The 18,853-nt window shown below is 33.9% G+C and overlaps 1 protein-coding gene across 5 annotated transcripts in view; it reads left to right on the forward strand.

The window, feature by feature from the left end:
• The window catches only part of WDR7 (WD repeat domain 7), a 405,254-nt gene that overhangs the window by 138,736 nt on the left and 247,665 nt on the right, over positions 1-18,853 (forward strand). For 4 of the 5 annotated variants that reach the window (XM_009192785.4, XM_009192787.4, XM_003914404.3 and 1 more), the window contains exons 17-19: positions 4,655-4,753; positions 7,215-7,333; positions 9,315-9,438. In XM_009192785.4, the coding sequence (XP_009191049.1) occupies positions 4,655-4,753; positions 7,215-7,333; positions 9,315-9,438 (342 nt within the window). The remainder of the gene's footprint in view (positions 1-4,654; positions 4,754-7,214; positions 7,334-9,314; positions 9,439-18,853) is intronic. The other variant, XM_003914405.3, reaches the window with a different exon arrangement.

Genomic DNA, 18,853 nt, shown 5'->3' on the forward strand with positions numbered 1-18,853 from the left:
ATGTGCTCCATCAAAATAAAGGAGTAAACCAAGGAAAAATAAAACATGGGGCTCAGGAACTGGTGAAGCCATTGAGGGGAGCAGTGCGGGGAGCACTTATGACCCAACATGGTCATCAGTGAAGGATGACAGTGAAAGGAAGTCTCAGGATGGCAGCCATGTGGCAGATATGAGCAGGGCTGTGAGATGGCTTCCAAAGAGATGGTTCATGGGAAAATGACACTGCTCTGTGGAAAATCATTGAGAAGCTGTTGAGGGGTTTAACTTAGAAGAAATAGGTACATAGAAAAGAAGGCGAATGGGGAGAAAATATAATTTTTGAATTCGTAAAAATCCCCAGCAAGGTGTCCAAGGAAAGAAGTATGATCTTAGTAAGCTATTTGAGTCAACATTGAACATGATTTCCATAGAGATAGAGATATTTATCTGTATATATAAATGATTATCATAGAGAGATATTTATCTGTATATATAAATGATTATCATAGAGAGATATTTATCTCTCTATATAAATGATTATCATATAGAGCTATATATCATAAAAATATATCTATATCTATATAATAGAAAAATCTAATATATAGATAGTATATATATTTATATTGGAAGTAAAGGAAAGGAGATTGGTTACGAGATATGGTTTGGCAAAGTTAAATCATCTTCCACAGTATTGGTGGAAACCAGTAGCTAATGTTTAGATTTGGTAAAGCAAGAAATTGCAGGATTAGCATATTATTTAGTGATAGGAAAGTAAATGCTGTAAGAAATAGTTAACATGTTTGAAAATGGTTTCCTGTCAGAAGCCATACTTGGGGATGGGGCAGGGGAATCCTGTATTCAAAATGAGCTCTTTAATACTCATTAAAAGTGTGCTTATGTTATTGCTCTTTATGTTGCATGAGCTGCCAATTCTATTGGACATATTAAAATATGCAGAATTAAAACATAGTGCCTTCTTGTATTATAACAAAATAGCTCTAGCTTATTGGACGTATTTTGCAGATTAATTTAATGAGGCACCGTTCCTGAAATAGAAATAGGACCCCTTATGAAGGCACTTTTGTTTTTATCTGGGTCTGGTGGTACCATGCTAAAGGATAACATTGTAATGGGGCTCTAAGACACAGTCTTTATGATTACTACACATACGAGGTTGGAGGCTTCCTTTCTTTAAAGAGGAAGTTTTTTTTGATCATTCATTACTAAGGTATTTGTTTTCTAACCTTCTAGTCATGATAATAGTTAAATGTATTGGTATAGCTTTTTGTAATCTTTTTGGCATTAGGAAATATCGAATGGGAATTTTTCAGATAACAAAAGGAATTGAAAGGAGAATTAGAGTTTTCTTGCCAATATTGCATTCATAGCGAAGTTAGTGTATTAATTATGGCAATTCTGTGAAGCATGGAGATATGATACATTATGCATAATGAAACAGGTTGTTGCATTATCTAATTTTGTACCTCAAAAAGTCAGGCATTAAAAAGAGGCAATGAAAGCTGAATTAATGATTTATCCAAATGTTTCATGTTGATTTAAAAGATGGCTAAAATGCCATCTACCTACAACATAAAAGTATTGACACAAAAGAAAACTTACAAAAAGCCAAATGTTGCTTTATAACATCTGGACTAGATGCAGACTCAGTGCCAAATGCCTTTATGTTAAGTACATGGTGGTTAATTCTACAACATTTCTTAATTTCTAATTTTTTCATGTTTTCTCTTTCATCTCTTTCTTCTCTTTCTTCTTCTCTCCCCTCACCCACCCTCCCCGTGACATCATGATTACCATGAAATACTTTAAAAGGACTCATCATTAAATCATTTTATTCTTTTTTTAGTATTAAGCTTTGAAAAAAACTTACTTTTTAAAGCATTGCATTTTTTTGTACTTAAAACTTTTTTTCTCTGAAAAATGTATTGAAAAGGGCTACTTGTGTATATGTGCTAGGAAGATAATGTGATTTAGACCAGTATGTATGGAGCACTTACCACCCGAAGTATGTTAACTTTCTGTCCTATAAATATTGTTATCACAATGGGAGTAGTTTAGAATCAAGTTCAAATGGAGTTTAGAATCAAATTTCAATTAAAAACTGAAATATTCCTGTTGAAAAGCAGAATCTAGGGATGTTATAATTTTGGGTATGTATGTGCTGTGTAAGGGGAAGCCAGGGCAGATGTGTGCATATACATGTTCTCCCACATGTTTGTTTATCTTCACTTGTCTTTTCTTATGAGACTAAGCAGTTGAAGAGGCTCAGATAAAGTAATGGAACTGTGTTAGTTCTGTCACTATGTTGAAACTGTGCTAAAACTGTTTTCCCTTATGTTTTGCTAATCCTTAATAAGAGCAGCAAATTGATAGGTGACGTAGCAGCTTTTCTGTTAAGAAATCAAATGCTTGATTATGTTTTATGGTGTAAATCTTCCATATTCAGTGCCCCATGAAACTTCAGATTTATAATTTATTAAATCTTGAGCTTTTTATCTTGGAAGTAATAATTTTTTCTGCTAATTGCTGATTTTTCTTATGTAGATAGTTGTGAAAGCTGTAGCAGAGTTTAATTTCCTGATGAATTTTGAAAGTGCTCTAGATTTTGCGATTTCGGTTGTGAGGTAGTGTGAATAAAGTATTTTTTGGTGGAGATGCAGAGATATTTAAAGCATGGTAAATCTGATCCTTGATTTCTATTACAATATTTTTCTTGAATTTTAGTGCCCATAAAATTTATTAAAGGATGAGTGTAAATGCCTTTTTGTCTAAATGAAATATCATTTAAATATGACTTCAAAAATATAATATCCAGAATCGGTTTTTTTCTTTCCTTAATAACAGTTTTATATGTTAAACAATATTCTATTAGGACATATGCTTATTCTAGCATTTCTGCCAGTAACATTTCTAGTTTCCTTTTATACTTATTCCTTACAGGAATCATTAATCCCACCACTTATTTGACCTGTGTTAGGGTAATGACCACTCAATCCTAAACTTTTATTTATTTGTATTGAATTTCCTCACCCTCTCATTCTATTGTCCTTTCAGAATTAAGAGTAAAACCATGCAAAATTAACACAGCCTTTCCAGGGCTAACAATTTCTCCCCATTTTTGAAAAAGTGAAATTATAGAAAAGTCCTAACTGAAGCCACCAGAGAAACATTTTGGTAGAACAAAAATTAAAACCTGCAAATTTACTCCTGGCTGCCAAGGCTTACCAATGTTTTGCATGGAGGATGAATAATTTATAAGTCATAATCACTGAATTTGTAATTAAAAATGATAAAAAATAAAAGTATTCCATGGAATATAGAAATGTTTGGGATTTCTTTGCAAGATTAATTTGTAATGGAGTTTGTAGATCTTATGAAATATAGAATTAAAAGCAGCTCTATTTCTTTCATAAGTATAACATTGTAAAATAATTTTAATTTCATAAGGAGCAAAAATCAGATCTCTTAAAATAATAAAGGATTATAATTTCCCAGATGAAACTTTCATTTGTGCAAGACGTGCTTCTAAGGGTTTATGGAGTTAGAGTTGCTTTTTGTGTTACTTTTCATAGACTTCTTTTCGTTCTGCTGTTTACCTCACACGTGCCTGATTGACATTATGATGCATTCGTGTGGAAATTATGAAAATGTTGTTTTCATGCAGCTGTTCTGTTGTCACAAAAGAACTTCACTGCATGAAAAGCAAACATATCATTCAGCAGACAATGCTTAATCTGTTCAGGAGCCCAAACCTATTGCTGTTCAATGACAGAAGAAAGGAGAGGGATTAATTTGAAGATGCTTGTGCATGACATATGGTAATTTCGCCATAGGAAGGAAGTGTCAAATGGTGACCTCTAAATCTTAACATTGACCTCCAGTTGTAGAATGTGTGTGCCATACGGTCCTTTTGCTTTTTCATATGATAATTTAAGCCGAAACACTTTCTTGGCAACATAACTTTTTTAGGGGGTTAGGGAGTGAATCGGTACCTCTATAAGAATTATAAAATTCACAAATTTCTTTTTTAGTATAGGGAGCATTTGTGAAATAATTTTTTTTAAAAAGTCCAATGAGTGAACCTGTTAGTATTCTTTTAACAAGAGTTAAACATGGTATATACATTCTTTGCTAGTTGGGATATTTTAAATTGAGTTTTCATAAAATAAGCGTAAAAAGCTGAAATGATCTCAGTGAATATTGGTTTGAAAATTTAAAAATAATTTACACATAATGTCAGAGAATAAGCTGTTAGAAAAATGTAACTGACAATATGAAGACCAACATAAAGCTTTTTCATTAGGTGATACATTTTAAAAATTGAATAACATTTTGGTTAATTTTTAATGTCATTTTTTCATGATGGCTTTAGTTGTTTTAGAGCTATGTTTTGCATTAGTCAATACATTCATCAGAATATTAGATTTTGACCTTAAGAGGAATTGGAACTATATCGTGATTACTGTTCAATAAAATATATCATTTTTCTGATGTAATCTTTAATGATCATGCCCTTCTGATGAAAACATCGTTTCAGTTCTACATTCTCTATGTTTTGCCAACTTTGTTTTTCATTCTTCACTAATACTAAGCTTTTTTTCAGAAACTGCTGTACTTCAATTCTCTCCTCTTTATTTCTTCTCTTTTCCTCTGCAAGTTGCTGCACCTGTCGTTTCCGCTCGGTCTGATGCTGATCACTCTGGCTCTGACCCTGCTTCTGCTCCTGCTTTACATACCTGTTTCTTAGTAAATGAAGGTATCTCTCTCAACTTCTAACAACTTTCTCTCAATCTGTGCTTTATTCTAACAGACATGTTCTTTTTATCTGAGTTACACATTCATTTGCTTTGTTATGTATGAGATTCTAAAGTTCCCATTTTATGACTTTATTTGCTAATGTCAATGACAAGAGCCAGTTATAAAAATGTAATGTTAACCCTGGCTGGCATAATCCGTGTTTCCTATAATCTAGAATACCGTTAAGTGCAGAGATGCCAATCTTTGATGTAAAGTCAGTGTTAAAGGTGGATTGGTTTTTGTGATGATGTTTGCCATGTGAACTCTGGCATTAGAGCTAATGACTTTATTTTATATGTATCATTACTTGGTAACAGATACACTTTGCTGTATTTTCACAATTGCGTTGCTAGTTAGAGGGAGTTATGAGGGAGTTTCTTAACATTCTCATTGGAAAAGTCTTCAGATTGATTATTGGCACCAGTGATTACAGACTGATAGGAATTTACCTATCTATCCTCCTTACTATTTCTGTTTTGAGCTCAGGCAAAAATTCATTATTTTAGCATTTAAGGTGAAGTTGGGCTCCCATGTTATCTCTGTGGAGTTACACAAGTTGAAAGTATTTTTGGAGCCCTGAAAGTGGGAATGGGACCTACAAATCTTTATTCCATAAGACCTATCTAGGATTATTTGTACTGCCTGGAAGCTTAATGAAACCTGTGAGCTCTGAGTTATATCCACTGTCTTCATTGCGTTTGTAGTTACCACTTTGCATAACATAAAAAGGAAGAAATTTTCAAAATAAAAAATATAACAGAAAGACCTAGCTCTTCATGAAAAAACAATATTACTAGTCCATTCAAATGGAAGGAATCTTGAAATGTCCATAAAGTACAGAGCCCATGTTGCAAGCACCACTCCTTTGGAAAGAAAACATGGGAACTTAAAAGTATAACTTCATTTTTTGTTTCCTTGTCATAGAACTTTACTAAGGTTTGTATATTAAGACCGAAATTTAGCAAAAATAATTAGGCTCATGTTTGTTACACTATTTGTTAATTCAAAAAATAAGCTGTTTGGACCTTGGTGAGAGTCATCATATATTAAAACTTAGCTCACGAATACACTTTATACTTATCCCATCACCTTCATTAATATAATTACATGTTTATTGTTGGTTGATGAGAATTTCCTCACTGAAAGGATGAATCTTAAATAAGTGGCTTGTCAGTCTGTCTGTCTGCCTCTCTCATTCACTCTCTTTAACAATTCCAATAATTTAAAATTCTATGGTAAGGTTTTTGTCATTATTTTAAGAAGATTACAGTTTAGATTATTTCAAAACACTGATTTGCTAAAATTCTATGTTCACAGATAATTCACCTTGTAACACGATAGCAGACTTTTTTTTTTTTTTTTTTTGCATCCATCATTGATTACTTGTCTTTAAATATTATCCCTAGGAGGTAATGGTAATTATCATGGGTTAATAGTGGCCTCATCGATAATTTGGTAAGAATGAGGCATGTATTGTATATGTATTTTCACATACCTTTAAAATGGGGTTGGAGTGATCATTTGGGAATGTCTGTTATCTAATACTTCATTTATTATATTGGAGTGACTATTTGGGAATGTCTGTTATCTAATACTTCATTTATTATATTGGAGTGACTATTTGGGAATGTCTGTTATCTAATACTTTTGTATGTTGCACTGGCATACAGTGTTTGTCTTTTTTTCCTATTATCAAGTTCCATATTGTGAATTAGAATTTTAGAAAAAGTCACTTTTATTCTCATAGATCAGGGGTAACAATGTTTAAGATTTTGTAAATTTTGAATTGTTAGGTTTTTATTTTGTGGAATGTCTGAATTCATTTTTTTTCTTTCAAAATTGGGAGTTATGTTACTTATATCAGTTATGATTGTGATTAAATATCTGATTCGCTTTGTAAGAAAAGGGATAAGTCCCTTAATAAGAGGTCCTCTGACAGAAAGGGAAGACATCTCTTTTGGCTGACACAGTGGTAACACACAGATGGCCATGCCTTAAGTGACATGAACCTATCTTTGGATATCTGTGTGAATGCCCTTTTAACTGGCAGTGGTTTCAAATCTATAGCTCTAGTATGTGTTTATTTCTGGGTTTTACCATTCTTTAATATATATTCTATTTTAGAGAAACTGTTAAGAAATATGTTTTTCTTGTGAATTTGGATATACTTCCTGTGGAAATTTATTTTTATTCCTTTTAAGATGTTGAGAATTCTTATCGGCACCAATTACACGATTTAGGGATGAAATACATTTAGTATAATTCTTTGCACAAAATGTCTACTATTAAATTGAAATCATTTGTAATATAACTTAGCAGATCTGCCTTTTTTTTGTTTTTGGTATCCTTACGTAAAGAACTGTTGACTTAGGGAATGCCAAAATGGTTAAAGTATTTGTAATGTATTACATTTTTGACAGGTTGGAGTCAGTTAGCTGCTATGCACTGTGTGATGCTGCCAGACCTACTGGGATTGGATAAATTTAGGCCTCCCCTTCTGGAGATGCTGGCCCGAAGATGGCAAGATCGATGCTTGGAGGTAATGCTGAGTGATAAGGATAGAAAACAAAAATATTTAAAAGGCATTGGTCAAATGTAAACTTGAAACAAAAACGATTAATATTTATCTGATTTATCATCTGTTCATTATGTGATAGAAAATGTGGATTCATGATTTATGTTTTCTTCTTTGTCAGCTTTTATACCAACCAGTAATGCTCCAGCTGGTTTATTCATTTACTTTTAAAGAATTCAGTGACTGTTTGATGAAGTCTTATATACTTATGGAACTATTTCTTAAGTTTGGTTTGATTTCTGTACAGATGCATAAACAAATACAGAAGCCTGCTTCCCCCAGAATTACACACTCAGTGTGATCACATAAATTAAGTTCTAATTGAATTGCCATATTTCAGTGAAAGGTACTGTGTTATTATAAAAGGAGACCTTGGAATTAGAAGACACCTGGGTTTAAATATCAGTCCCACCAATTATTAACTTTGTGACCCTGGGCAATTTACTTAACCTATTTAAAGCTCATTTGTAAAGTGGGGATGATAATATATTCCTCATGGGATTGCCATCAGGATCAAATCAGATGGTGCAAGTAAAACAGGAAGTACAGTACGTGCCACATGGTAGGAGCTCAATAAATGGTAGCCATTATTTTGTGTTAATGGCCTTATTCTGTATGAGATATTACTCGGAATATAATATTACCAAGGACTTGGAAATGTTTAGTAAAGATTTTCCTTATTATGGCATTTGACCTTTATAGCCATAGCAGTTTATATTATTCAGGATTCTTAATTTTCCAAATATAAGTACGAGTAATATAATTGCTTCTTTCCTGGACTTTCTCCCCTCAACTCCAAGTGGGATTGCAGAATACTAACATTTTCATGGGTTTTCATTGAATAGTATTTTGAATTCACTTCAGAAGTCACATACCTAAAAACAACTTTTTTACTGGAACTTTTATCTAGATGCTGCTAAGTTATCTTTTCAATTATAAAGAGTTAAAATAGGCCGGGTGTAGTGACTCATGCCTGTAATCCCAACACTTTGGGAGGCCCAGGTGGGTAAGACCAGACTAGGCAACATGGCGAAACCCTGTCTCTACTAAAAATACAAAAAATATTATCCGGGCGTGGTGGCACACACCTGTAGTCCCAGCTACTTGGGAGGCTGAGGTCCAAGAATTACTTGAGCCCGGTAGGTGGAAGTTGCAGTGAGCTGAGATCATGCCATGGCACTGCAGCCTGGGCGACAGGGCAGCACTTGGTCTCAGAAAATAAAGAGTTAATAAATTGGTACAGCATTTAATAATTGACCAACTTTTTTGACTTCATGCCTGTGGCATTTTTGCCAAAATAAAACTAAGTTAAAACTGCAAAATGAAAGTTGTATGCTACGTTGAAAGAAAAATATATAATTTTGAAAAATGATTTCCCCTATAAAAGTAAAAGAAGTTATGCCTTTATACAGGAATATTTATCTATTTGTCAAAAACATTGTTTAAGCATGTCTTAGGTATGTGTGAATCATGTTAACTTATACGTATTTGTTTGTATAAATAGTATCTACTTAGCATATATAATATAAAGAATTTAATAGATAAGGTTAACTTTCTTCAAGCTAAAAAAAAATTTAATAGCTTTCACAGTGTCTTAACGATAATGTTAATATAGAAAATTTAAAAGTAAAATGCTACATTAAAGTTCAAGAATGCTTTGGAAAATGAAGTTTTAACCCCAAAGATGATTACATTGTTGAAACCTAATTCTTTCCATTAGTGTTAAAATAGTTTTCAGTGAAATCATTAATGAAAATGTCTTTGATGATTGGCTAGCATCTGATTTTTAAGTAGTTAACTCATTCAGTTAATAGTTTTTTTCATGTAAATAAATACGGTTTTTATGTTTTCTAGCTTTTATTTCATTATAAATTTTCTAGTTTATAAATATTCATCTCCTCAACTAATCTGCTTTCTACTTTTATGTTTGGGTCTGTGATCTTAGGTAAGAGAAGCCGCGCAGGCCCTGCTTCTGGCGGAACTGAGAAGAATTGAGCAGGCAGGCAGGAAGGAAGCCATTGATGCCTGGGCTCCTTACTTACCTCAGTACATAGACCACGTCATATCACGTAAGAGTTCTCATGCTTCTCTACAAAGCTTTGCGGGCATATGTAGAAAAGGTACCTATACTTACAAATATATATGCTACTACCTGTCAACAAAAGTGAGTCATTAACCTTAAAGTGAAAAGAACAGATCCTCAAATTCACTTTATTATTTTCTGAATCTCTGTAGTTTGGAACTTGCTTTAAAAAACAGAAGACAAAGGCTGTCTATATCAAAATATTCATTAATGAACTGACTTCTTCTAAATGAATTTCCCATCAAACATCCTACTCTAGTACTAATGTGTGCCTCTGCCCATTGCATTATTATGTGTATGGATGTCAGCTTGTTTGATATTGATCTGATGATATGCAAGTGCAGATACAAGGCAAACTCTCTTGCTAGTTGAAGTTGGGATTGTGAATCCTTAAAAAACAAAGATCTGATAGAGTTAGACTCATGCACTATTTAAAAAGAGGAAATTGGGAAGGATTTTGATGGATAGATCTTTCAAAAGAGTATAATTTGAAAGGATTAGAAAAATTGTTGAAATTTTTTTAATATTCTTTTGCAAAATAAAAGCTTTATAATTATGTTGCTACATTGAATGTGCATTGGAAAGGAGTTGTATTTTGCTATCATAACTTTTTTTCTTCTCAGAGAAAGCATACTCATTCCCAGTTCATCATTTGGTTCGTTTTGCATTTTTCTAAAAACAGTTTAGTCACTAAATTTTTTTAAGGTCCCTCAGTTACTAAGTGACTAAATTATAATCAATATAATTGAGTCAAATAAATTTTAATTTTACCCTAAATTGTACTGATTTAAAATTTTTACCCTAAATTATATTGAATTAAAATTAAAATTTTACCCTAAATTATATTCATTATAAGATAAGTTAGGTTCAGTTTTGCAAGATAAAGTCTCAGTGAAACTTTAAAAAAACTTTTTATTATGAAAATTTGGCCTGGGTTTTAGGTGGACTCATTTTAAATGACCTTTTGCCAATACCAGTTATTCTTAGTAATGAAATACTCATTACACATGTCAAGATGGACACTACATTGTTATACAAGAAGGAAAATGAAAACAAAATTCAGAAAGGTTTATAACTTTTATAGCTGGTTTAACTCTACCACATCTTTGCCAGTGGTGACTCTAGTGGATGTTTAATCAAGCATGTGACCTTGGGCACTTTTCTTAAGCTTTCTTAGTCTCAGTTTTATCGCAGATGACATAAAGATGATAATAGGACTTTATAGGGTTATTACATGTGTGGCATGAGTTAATCTTTGTTAAGTGCATAGAACAATTCCTAGCCCGTAGTAAGGATAAGACCCTTGTTAAATAAATACTTTATAATCTATAAAAATGCAAATATTTATTTCACTTATAGCCAAAATATCACACATTAACAGCTCCAGTTAAAATTCTTAATTGTTTGAGCAATAAAATATTTACTCAGTGAATATAGGTTGTCATTTGCTTACTGGGAATTTTTCTATTTTAATAAAGCAAATTAAATTAAAAAAAAAGGGTATCTAGACATATGGACTCTATGTAAGGTATAAGGCTTAAGATTGTTTTAAAAATATGTGCAAATTTTAAAATAAATTTCCAGAGTATAAAAAAGAGTTTCAAAAAAATAAAATTGGGATGAAAAGAGCTTTGTCTTTGAGTAGATGAGAAGAGAGTCTGGAAAAAGTATTCTTTGTTCATCATTTGTGGGCATTGACTTTATGATATTCCAGAAAATTGAGTTAGATGATCAGCTCATCATCAACTTTATTGAATATAAGATCCCCAAAGTTAAGGACTGACTATGACTATAGTACTCATAGGGTTGGTTGAAGGTGAAAATAGACAATGGCAAATCACTAAAGAATTGTTTTAAAAGAAGAATGCTATTATGGAAATATTGAGACATGCTTTTAAGACGTCTTTATTCCAAATGGACTAGTGTGAAGTAGGGGAATTGATTAAAGTTGAATAACTAGCTGGCAGGCTATTGCAGAAGGGAGGTTATGGGAACCAGACCTAAATGTAGATAGGGTAGAATAAAAGATAATTTCTAAGCCTTGATTATTGATAGCTTATAAAGGTCTAAGAAAAACACCAAAGATTAGTACAGGGTTGTATTCTTGACAGAGAAAAAGGTTGGGAAAAAGAGATGAGATGCCATTAGCAATTGTAGTGGATGCCATTTTATTTTATTCCTGGGAAGAAGAGAATAAGTTAGCTACAAGGTAAAGGCATAATATAGCCACAAATTACTCCTTGAAGCAGTGCCAGAACTTGTTGCTTGGCGAGAGGTCTGTTAGCAGGCCCAGAGATAATAAAATATAAGTAAAATAATAATATCTACCATTAATTGGACACTTTCTCTGTGTCAGACTTTGCTAAGTACCTGGTCTATGTTATTTCATTTAACCATTACAATAACCTTGTAAAGTACACACTATTGCCATCATGGGCTGCCTCTGCCCCCAGCCTTTTGTTTTCTTTCAGAGGAGTTAATGGAGGCCAGGAGAGATTAAAGAATTTTCCAAGGGTCCCTCAGTTACTAAGTGACAGACTCCAAAACTTAATCTTGTAACCACTATTTATTCCTTTCTTAAAATTATTTTTTATTTCAATAGCTCTTGGTGTATAAATGGTTTTTGGTTACGTGGATGAAGTGTAAGGTGGTAGAGTGTGAGATTTGAGTGCACCCTTCGCCTGAAGGGTAAAGATGCACATTGCTATACATTGTACCCAATATGTAGTTTTTTTATCCCTCCCCCTTCCTACACCCTCCCTCTTCTGAGTCTCCATAATCCATTGTATCACTCTGTATGCCTTTGTGTACTCAGAATTTAGCTCCCACTTGTAAGTGAGAACATATGTTAATCACTATTTATTCCATCTTGCTTGCTCTGGCATCCTTGGGTCTTAAATGGGGGTGAAGGTGGAAGAATGAGTAGATATTTAGCTTAACTGATATTACTTTGAGATACTGTTCTTTGCAGCAATGTTACATTTAACAACAACAAAATGGAGTCAAAAATTGTAAGAAATTACTCTTTAATGGGTCTGGGCACTGTTTAAATAAGCATAAAGTAGGCTGTTCTTATGTCATATTTAAACCTTTCTGTTTATGTGTTATGTTTATGTTATATATTTAAGTTTTTTATTTATGTAAGTCTTTTGTATTTAATTATAGTATCCCAGAGAACTTCATATATTAGCTAAATGCTAGCTTACTTAAAACTTTGATCTTGTCATTTATTGTAGTTTTTTTTTTTTTTTTAATTGAAAGACAAACATGCATTCTACATGTAACTGAAACATGCACTGACAACTCTTGATATAATACAGTAATCTTTTCTGGAACTTTTACGTTGACTGAGTGTAAAACTTGTTTTAGTTTGCTTTACAGTGAGCTTTCTATTTTAATAAAAGGGTGTCAGGCTAAGGGAGTAGGGATTCTGAACGTATGAAAGGAGAAGAAAGCATACAACAAATGAGGAATGACCACATAGGGCTGTTGAACAGATTTGCTGTCCGAAGGGATCAAAAGGTTATGGAGCCAGCTGGTAGACAGCCCACACCTGCCATCCGCGTGCTTGTACTAAAATCGCCTCTACCATTGTCATTAATGTTTGAGATGATCATTGTGGCAAGTTACATTGTAAAGTATTGCTTTAGAAATGCAAAACCTGTTTCTAGCGTGAGAATTTTCTTAATCATGAAAACAGGCAAAATATTAAACAATATATCTAATAAATATACCACCCATCAGATATTTTCTTATTTTCTAGGCATTTTACAAAACACAGTAATTCCCTAAGCAATCTTGGCAGCTCCTAACTTAGAATTGAGCTTTGTCTAAGAGTCCTTTTCTTACATATTTGTCTGAAAATCAGAAAATGCTCTTACCTGAAGAGCAGAATGGCATACTGGCTGATGGACTGTGATAGTTCTTCATCTTAGAGATGAAATTTAATGTGGGTGGTAACTATCTCTACTTCACAGTCTATAAGTGATTGGGCTGGGACTAAGATGATAAAGCATCTGGTCTTACTGACTGGGATCTTCTATATTTTATTTAGGCATATTATGCAATAAAAAGCCTTTTGCAGGTTAGTTTGAGAATGTAAGGAAAACAATGAGCCAGTTGCTTTTCTCAGGATTCTTTTTTTCTTTTTCTTTTTTTTTTTTTTTAAAGAGATAGGGTCTCACTATGTTGCCCAGGCTGGACTCGAACTCCTAGGCTCAAGGGATCTTCCTGCCTCAGCCTCCTGAGTAGCTGGAACTATAGGTGCGCACCACCATGCCTGTCTCTCAGGACACGAGAGCATTAAATGAGAACTCTTTGTAAAGCTTTTTATGTAAAGTGTATAATACAAGTACAGAATGTTGGCTGGCTGTACCTTTCCTTTTTTATGTTGGTTTCTATAGTTTTGTTCTCTTTATTGCCACTGCCTCAGAATTCACTTGAATTTATATTGCCCAGGGATTCTTTCAGATCACTGCCAGATTGGAAATCACTGGGGAAGAAAAAGGGGCAATAGTCTGTCTTAACTGAAAAGCTAGCTCACAGATTGTTATAAGAATAAAGTCCTGGCTGGGCGCGGTATCTCATGCCTGTAATCCTAGCACTTTGGGAGGCCGAGGCGGGCGGATTGCCTGGACTCAGGAATTCGAGACCAGCCTGGGCAACAGGGTGAAACCCAGTCTCTACTAAATACAAAATTTAGCTGGGCATGGCAGCGTGTGCCTGTAGTCCCAGCTACTTGGGAGGCTTAGGCAGGAGAATCACTTGAACCCAGGAGGCAGAAGTTGCAGTGAGCCAAGATTATGCCACTGCACTCTAGCCTGGCCAACAGAGCGAGACTCTGTCTCCAAAAAAACAAAACAAAACAAAAAAGAATCAAGCCCTAATTGAGTGCTGTGAGAATTTTGCTTCAGATAATGGTGCTCTGTTCTTGAACCAGTCAGGAAATATTTTTTTATCCTTTTAAAATAATGTGAGTATGTAAACTTTTGCTGCTTAATTTCTGATAGATAGTTTGAGGATAAGTGCATTGTGATTCCTATATTAATGGTAATGGACTCAAATAATAAATACTGCATACATTCTTGTAATACTGACTTACAGGAATATTATAAATCTTGTCTGAGCCCTCAGTCTTTAGTATGTTTGCTGCTTTTATGTTCCAAAAACACTTTTTAAAAATTTTATTCGTTATTCTTCCTATTAGGTTGGTGAAAAGTAAATGCAGTTTTTGCCGTTAAAAGTAGAGCAAAAACCGCAATTACTTTTGCACCAACTTAATAAATGGGGATTAATGTTATTTTCTGAAATTTTTGTATTACAGTTCAGATAAAGATAAATGTTATGAGTTGTCTCAGATTTATTTTGAAGTGAAGCTGTTTGGCAGAACCCAATTTTATATATCTCTTATTTGTGACATTCTACATGTAGCATTTTGAGGACTGACTTTTTTATGAGGTCAAGCACCTGCTGGTTTATGAAATATGCCCACACTTGCCCTTCATTTCCGTTGGTGACGACTCTGAGGCAAATGCTGATGGTTCCTGATTTCCTTTGGCCTGCGACGCAGAGTGACCTTACAGGGCATGAGGTCACAAGTGTAATTATTTCTCGTACATTGTATTCTGCCTGCTCACAGGGGCTCATCTCCTCTTTTAGTTTCAGAAACATTAAACACATAAAAGTCACTACCATTATATAAATCAAAATCTCTTCTAAAGAGGGTGCCATTGTAATTTTATGCAGTTATGGCCAACATGGTATTAATTTGCAAATGTATCATCTCAGATATTGATAGAAGGATGTGTAACACATCGTGTTTAATACGTATTGATGTCATCAGAAAGCACAATCCTTTGTTCTTATCGAGTCCCTGCCTTTTTAGCTTCCTTTTGTGTTAAGGTTACCAGGGTTAGGCTCGTCTTTTTATCCCCCTTGGAAACAGAATAGGCTTTCTTTGTTCAATGAAAGACACTCCTAGTAAATGTTTTGGGTTTGACTTTCAACAAACCACACTGTAGCACCTATTTTAACCTGGAATTGAAGTCACTTTTCTGATGATTATAAAGTAGTGGTCATTCTGAGCACAAATGTGGATGGACCAACACTTTACAAGAAGGTAAGATGAAACTGTGTTACAGAGGGAGTCGAAAAGGATATTGTAGCTAGTAAAAATAATTTAAATATTAGTGTATTCTTTGGTAGACCGATATTTTTAGGGTTTGTTTGTAGGAAGAGGACGGGGGGAAGGATAGAGAGAGGATTTGATAAACATGATGTGAGTCTTTCCCCCACCCAAAGGCCTTAAACTACACAGCGTTCTTCCTTCTTTCTCTTTTTATATATGCCTCAGTGTTTACAATTCTCTGCGATAGTTGTTTTTAAAGAATGGTTTCCCAGATGACTAGGGGTTTTTAAATTGCTAGATGCTCAGGTTATTTTTAAAAATATATCCATTTTTTTTGTTGATGTATTTCAAAAAGTCTCTGGCTTTTTCATCCTCTATTCCCTAGCCAGAGTTGTTGTTTTGGCCCATGCTGTAAAATTACCACCACTTGCTTATTGAAGAGAATATACTTCTTTATATGAATGGAAAAGTCCCCAGATTGATATACCTCTTACATTTTGTATAGTGTTTTTTACTAATTTTCCTTCCTCCTCTTTTTTATTGTCTAGTAATTGTTGCCAATTTTTATTGCCATTGAGCTGCTGCCTTTCATCTTTAGCAGCTTTTACCCTGATTTCGAATTTGCTGTTTCTAGTGTTGTACGGGTGCGGATGCCAGGCAACCAAGCTTGAGTTAAATGTAAAATAAGAGTAAACTGGCTAAGAATAAGAGCTCTCTGATAAAAATATACGTAAGCTATAGGTAAGCACCCTGTGCTGTCCCTCTTGACTCCTCACTTTCTGCTTGCTGGACTACTTTCCTAGCTTCTTTGTGGCATTCTGGGTGTCTTTTCTTTTTGAGCAAGAATATTCTAATTGGTGAAAGATCAGGAAAGTTGGTCATGAAGAACTCAGTAATTCTAAAATACCCCTTTTGTAACGCCTATTTTATGAACCAGCCGAAACTAAAGGATGAGGTTTCTTCGAAAATATTTGTAATGGTTGTCTTATAGTGTTCACAAAGCCAATTGGAAATGATTATGCATTGTGATTAGAAGGGAAAGTACTACATTATGACTGAGTGATATATATGAAAACTACTTCTGTATGATACTTTATATTGTGAGACAGAAAGGGTTTGTCTAAGACAAACTATATTATGCAAAGCACACTGTATCCGTATTATATCTGTTTGCAGTGTTTCATTGGGACCTGAGGGATTTGTTCCTCTTTTTTCTTCCAGAGTGTCAGAGCTATTGAGCTTAAATTTAAGCGCTCTAGACTGATCATGTATTTAGCAGCATTAAACTGTTCTACTTATCTATATTTGGTCACTAACCTAATGGAATAACAATGGAATTTGTTCTTAATCAGTCATGACTATCTAAAAGGGAAATTCGTTCCCCGTGACTTGGGTTCTTTGAGTTAACATTTAATATTCTTGTGAGTTTTCTTTTATGTTTTTAATAAGTCTTGAACGTTAGAGTAGTCAAGTGGCAAATTAAAAATGAAAGCATTCTTGGATGGATTGGTTATTTAGACTTTACTTCTAAGTAATAAACAGAAAACTCCCTCTTACCAAGTTAATTCTGTACGTTAGGAACTCCGCAGGATGAAGTCACTTCCTGCTGCCAGGGAACTCCGCTGCACAAGCGCTCCTCTAACAATGCAGCCAACAGCCTGCACTCAGGATGTCAGTAGACACCCCATGACACTTTGCCATTTTGTGGAACAAAGCAGGGAGTGAAGCATAAGGAAATTCAATCGCATGTGCCTCGCATGGCGGTGAGGAGCTGGGGGAGTCCATCCGGTGTGATTTTTACCTGCCTCTCTCTCTCTCAGCCCACTTAGGCCCCTGAGGCAAAACTGCTGGGCTTGAGAGGCTTTGAAATAACTTTAGTTCTTTCTTCATGTCCCCCTTTTCTCATTCACAAGTCTCCCCCTATTTTCATACCTTCAGTGCAGAAATTCATTACCTCTCCTATAGTTGTAGTTGGTGGCAAGGCCCCTAGGAGGCATAGCTGACTTTTTTAGAGGTGTTCACTTACCGTCTGCTTTAAGAAGTTGCACGTACTTAAGTCTATGAAGACTGTTTTATAAAACAAAACAGTCATTCAGCCTGTGACACATTCATTTAAAAAAATGGTGTTCAAATGGAAATGCCTGATATACCTTTAGCTGAGATTCTAGTGGCCTTTGCTATAATAAATGACCTAATATTAGTTTCTGTGAAGAGTACGATATTGATTTGTGCCATTATTCTCTTGCTGATTTGCTGAAGAACAAAAATTTATAATGCTAATGGAAATAAAGTACTTTACAAAACACTGTGCATGAATACCGGAACATGTCTTTGTAATAGAACAAGTGTCTTGTAAGCTTTTAAATATAAATTTTCTTTATTCTAGTACATGTTATTCCAGTACAGATACTCAGAGTCCTGTCCAACTTGTTTTTATAGAGCAAAAAGCTGAGTTGATAATCTTGTGATGTTTTACCACTTAGACATTGAATATGCGTATAGAAATCCGATTTTGATTGGATTGTGAGGCGTTTATAATTTTGTACCCTGTTCGGATTTTCTTATCTCTTTATGTTGATTGGATGGTATGTGTATTTGCATTGTTTTCTTATTTCAGGTTGGCCTTGTGATCTGCATATGACGGAATAGACCTTATGGATTGGAAGGAAAACAGTAATTTAAAGTCATTGCAAGAAAATTATATTAACCTATTTTACCTGTAATATTTTTATTATAATAGCTAATGATAGATTTTGTTCTAGTATTGTTTATGAATTCTGGGATTAAAATGATCAAATTATACCTAAATATCTTATTTAATCCATTCTTTCTCTTCCTGCTTTTTTTTGGGGGGAAGTATGGTATTTTATATTTTATTTTTCCTTAGTGATATTGTCCTAATGATTTATTACATCTGCTATCTGTTTTTATTAACCAGATTTTGATACAAATATGTATTTTAAATGTTTTAGTATTTATAAATGGTTTCATTGTGCATGACATTTGCAGACTTGGTTAATATTTTAGCACCTCTAGTACACAAACATAAAGAAAAAAATTTTTTTTATTTGTTTGAGCACCTGAATTGACCTCAGCAAGATTGAGATTGATCTGGTTTCTTTCAGCCTGTTAAATGCCAACCCAGTCATCTGTAACAGTACTTAGTGTTTTTGTAATTTTTCTGTACATATTTTCTGCATTTGTTCTATAAAACTTACCTGTCACTTGAAAATATTTTCCTTGATTTAGAGATGAAAATAACCACAACCACTTA

The sequence above is a fragment of the Papio anubis genome, chromosome 19 (genome assembly GCF_008728515.1).
Source record: "Papio anubis isolate 15944 chromosome 19, Panubis1.0, whole genome shotgun sequence".
Classification (NCBI taxonomy): Eukaryota; Metazoa; Chordata; class Mammalia; order Primates; family Cercopithecidae; genus Papio; species Papio anubis.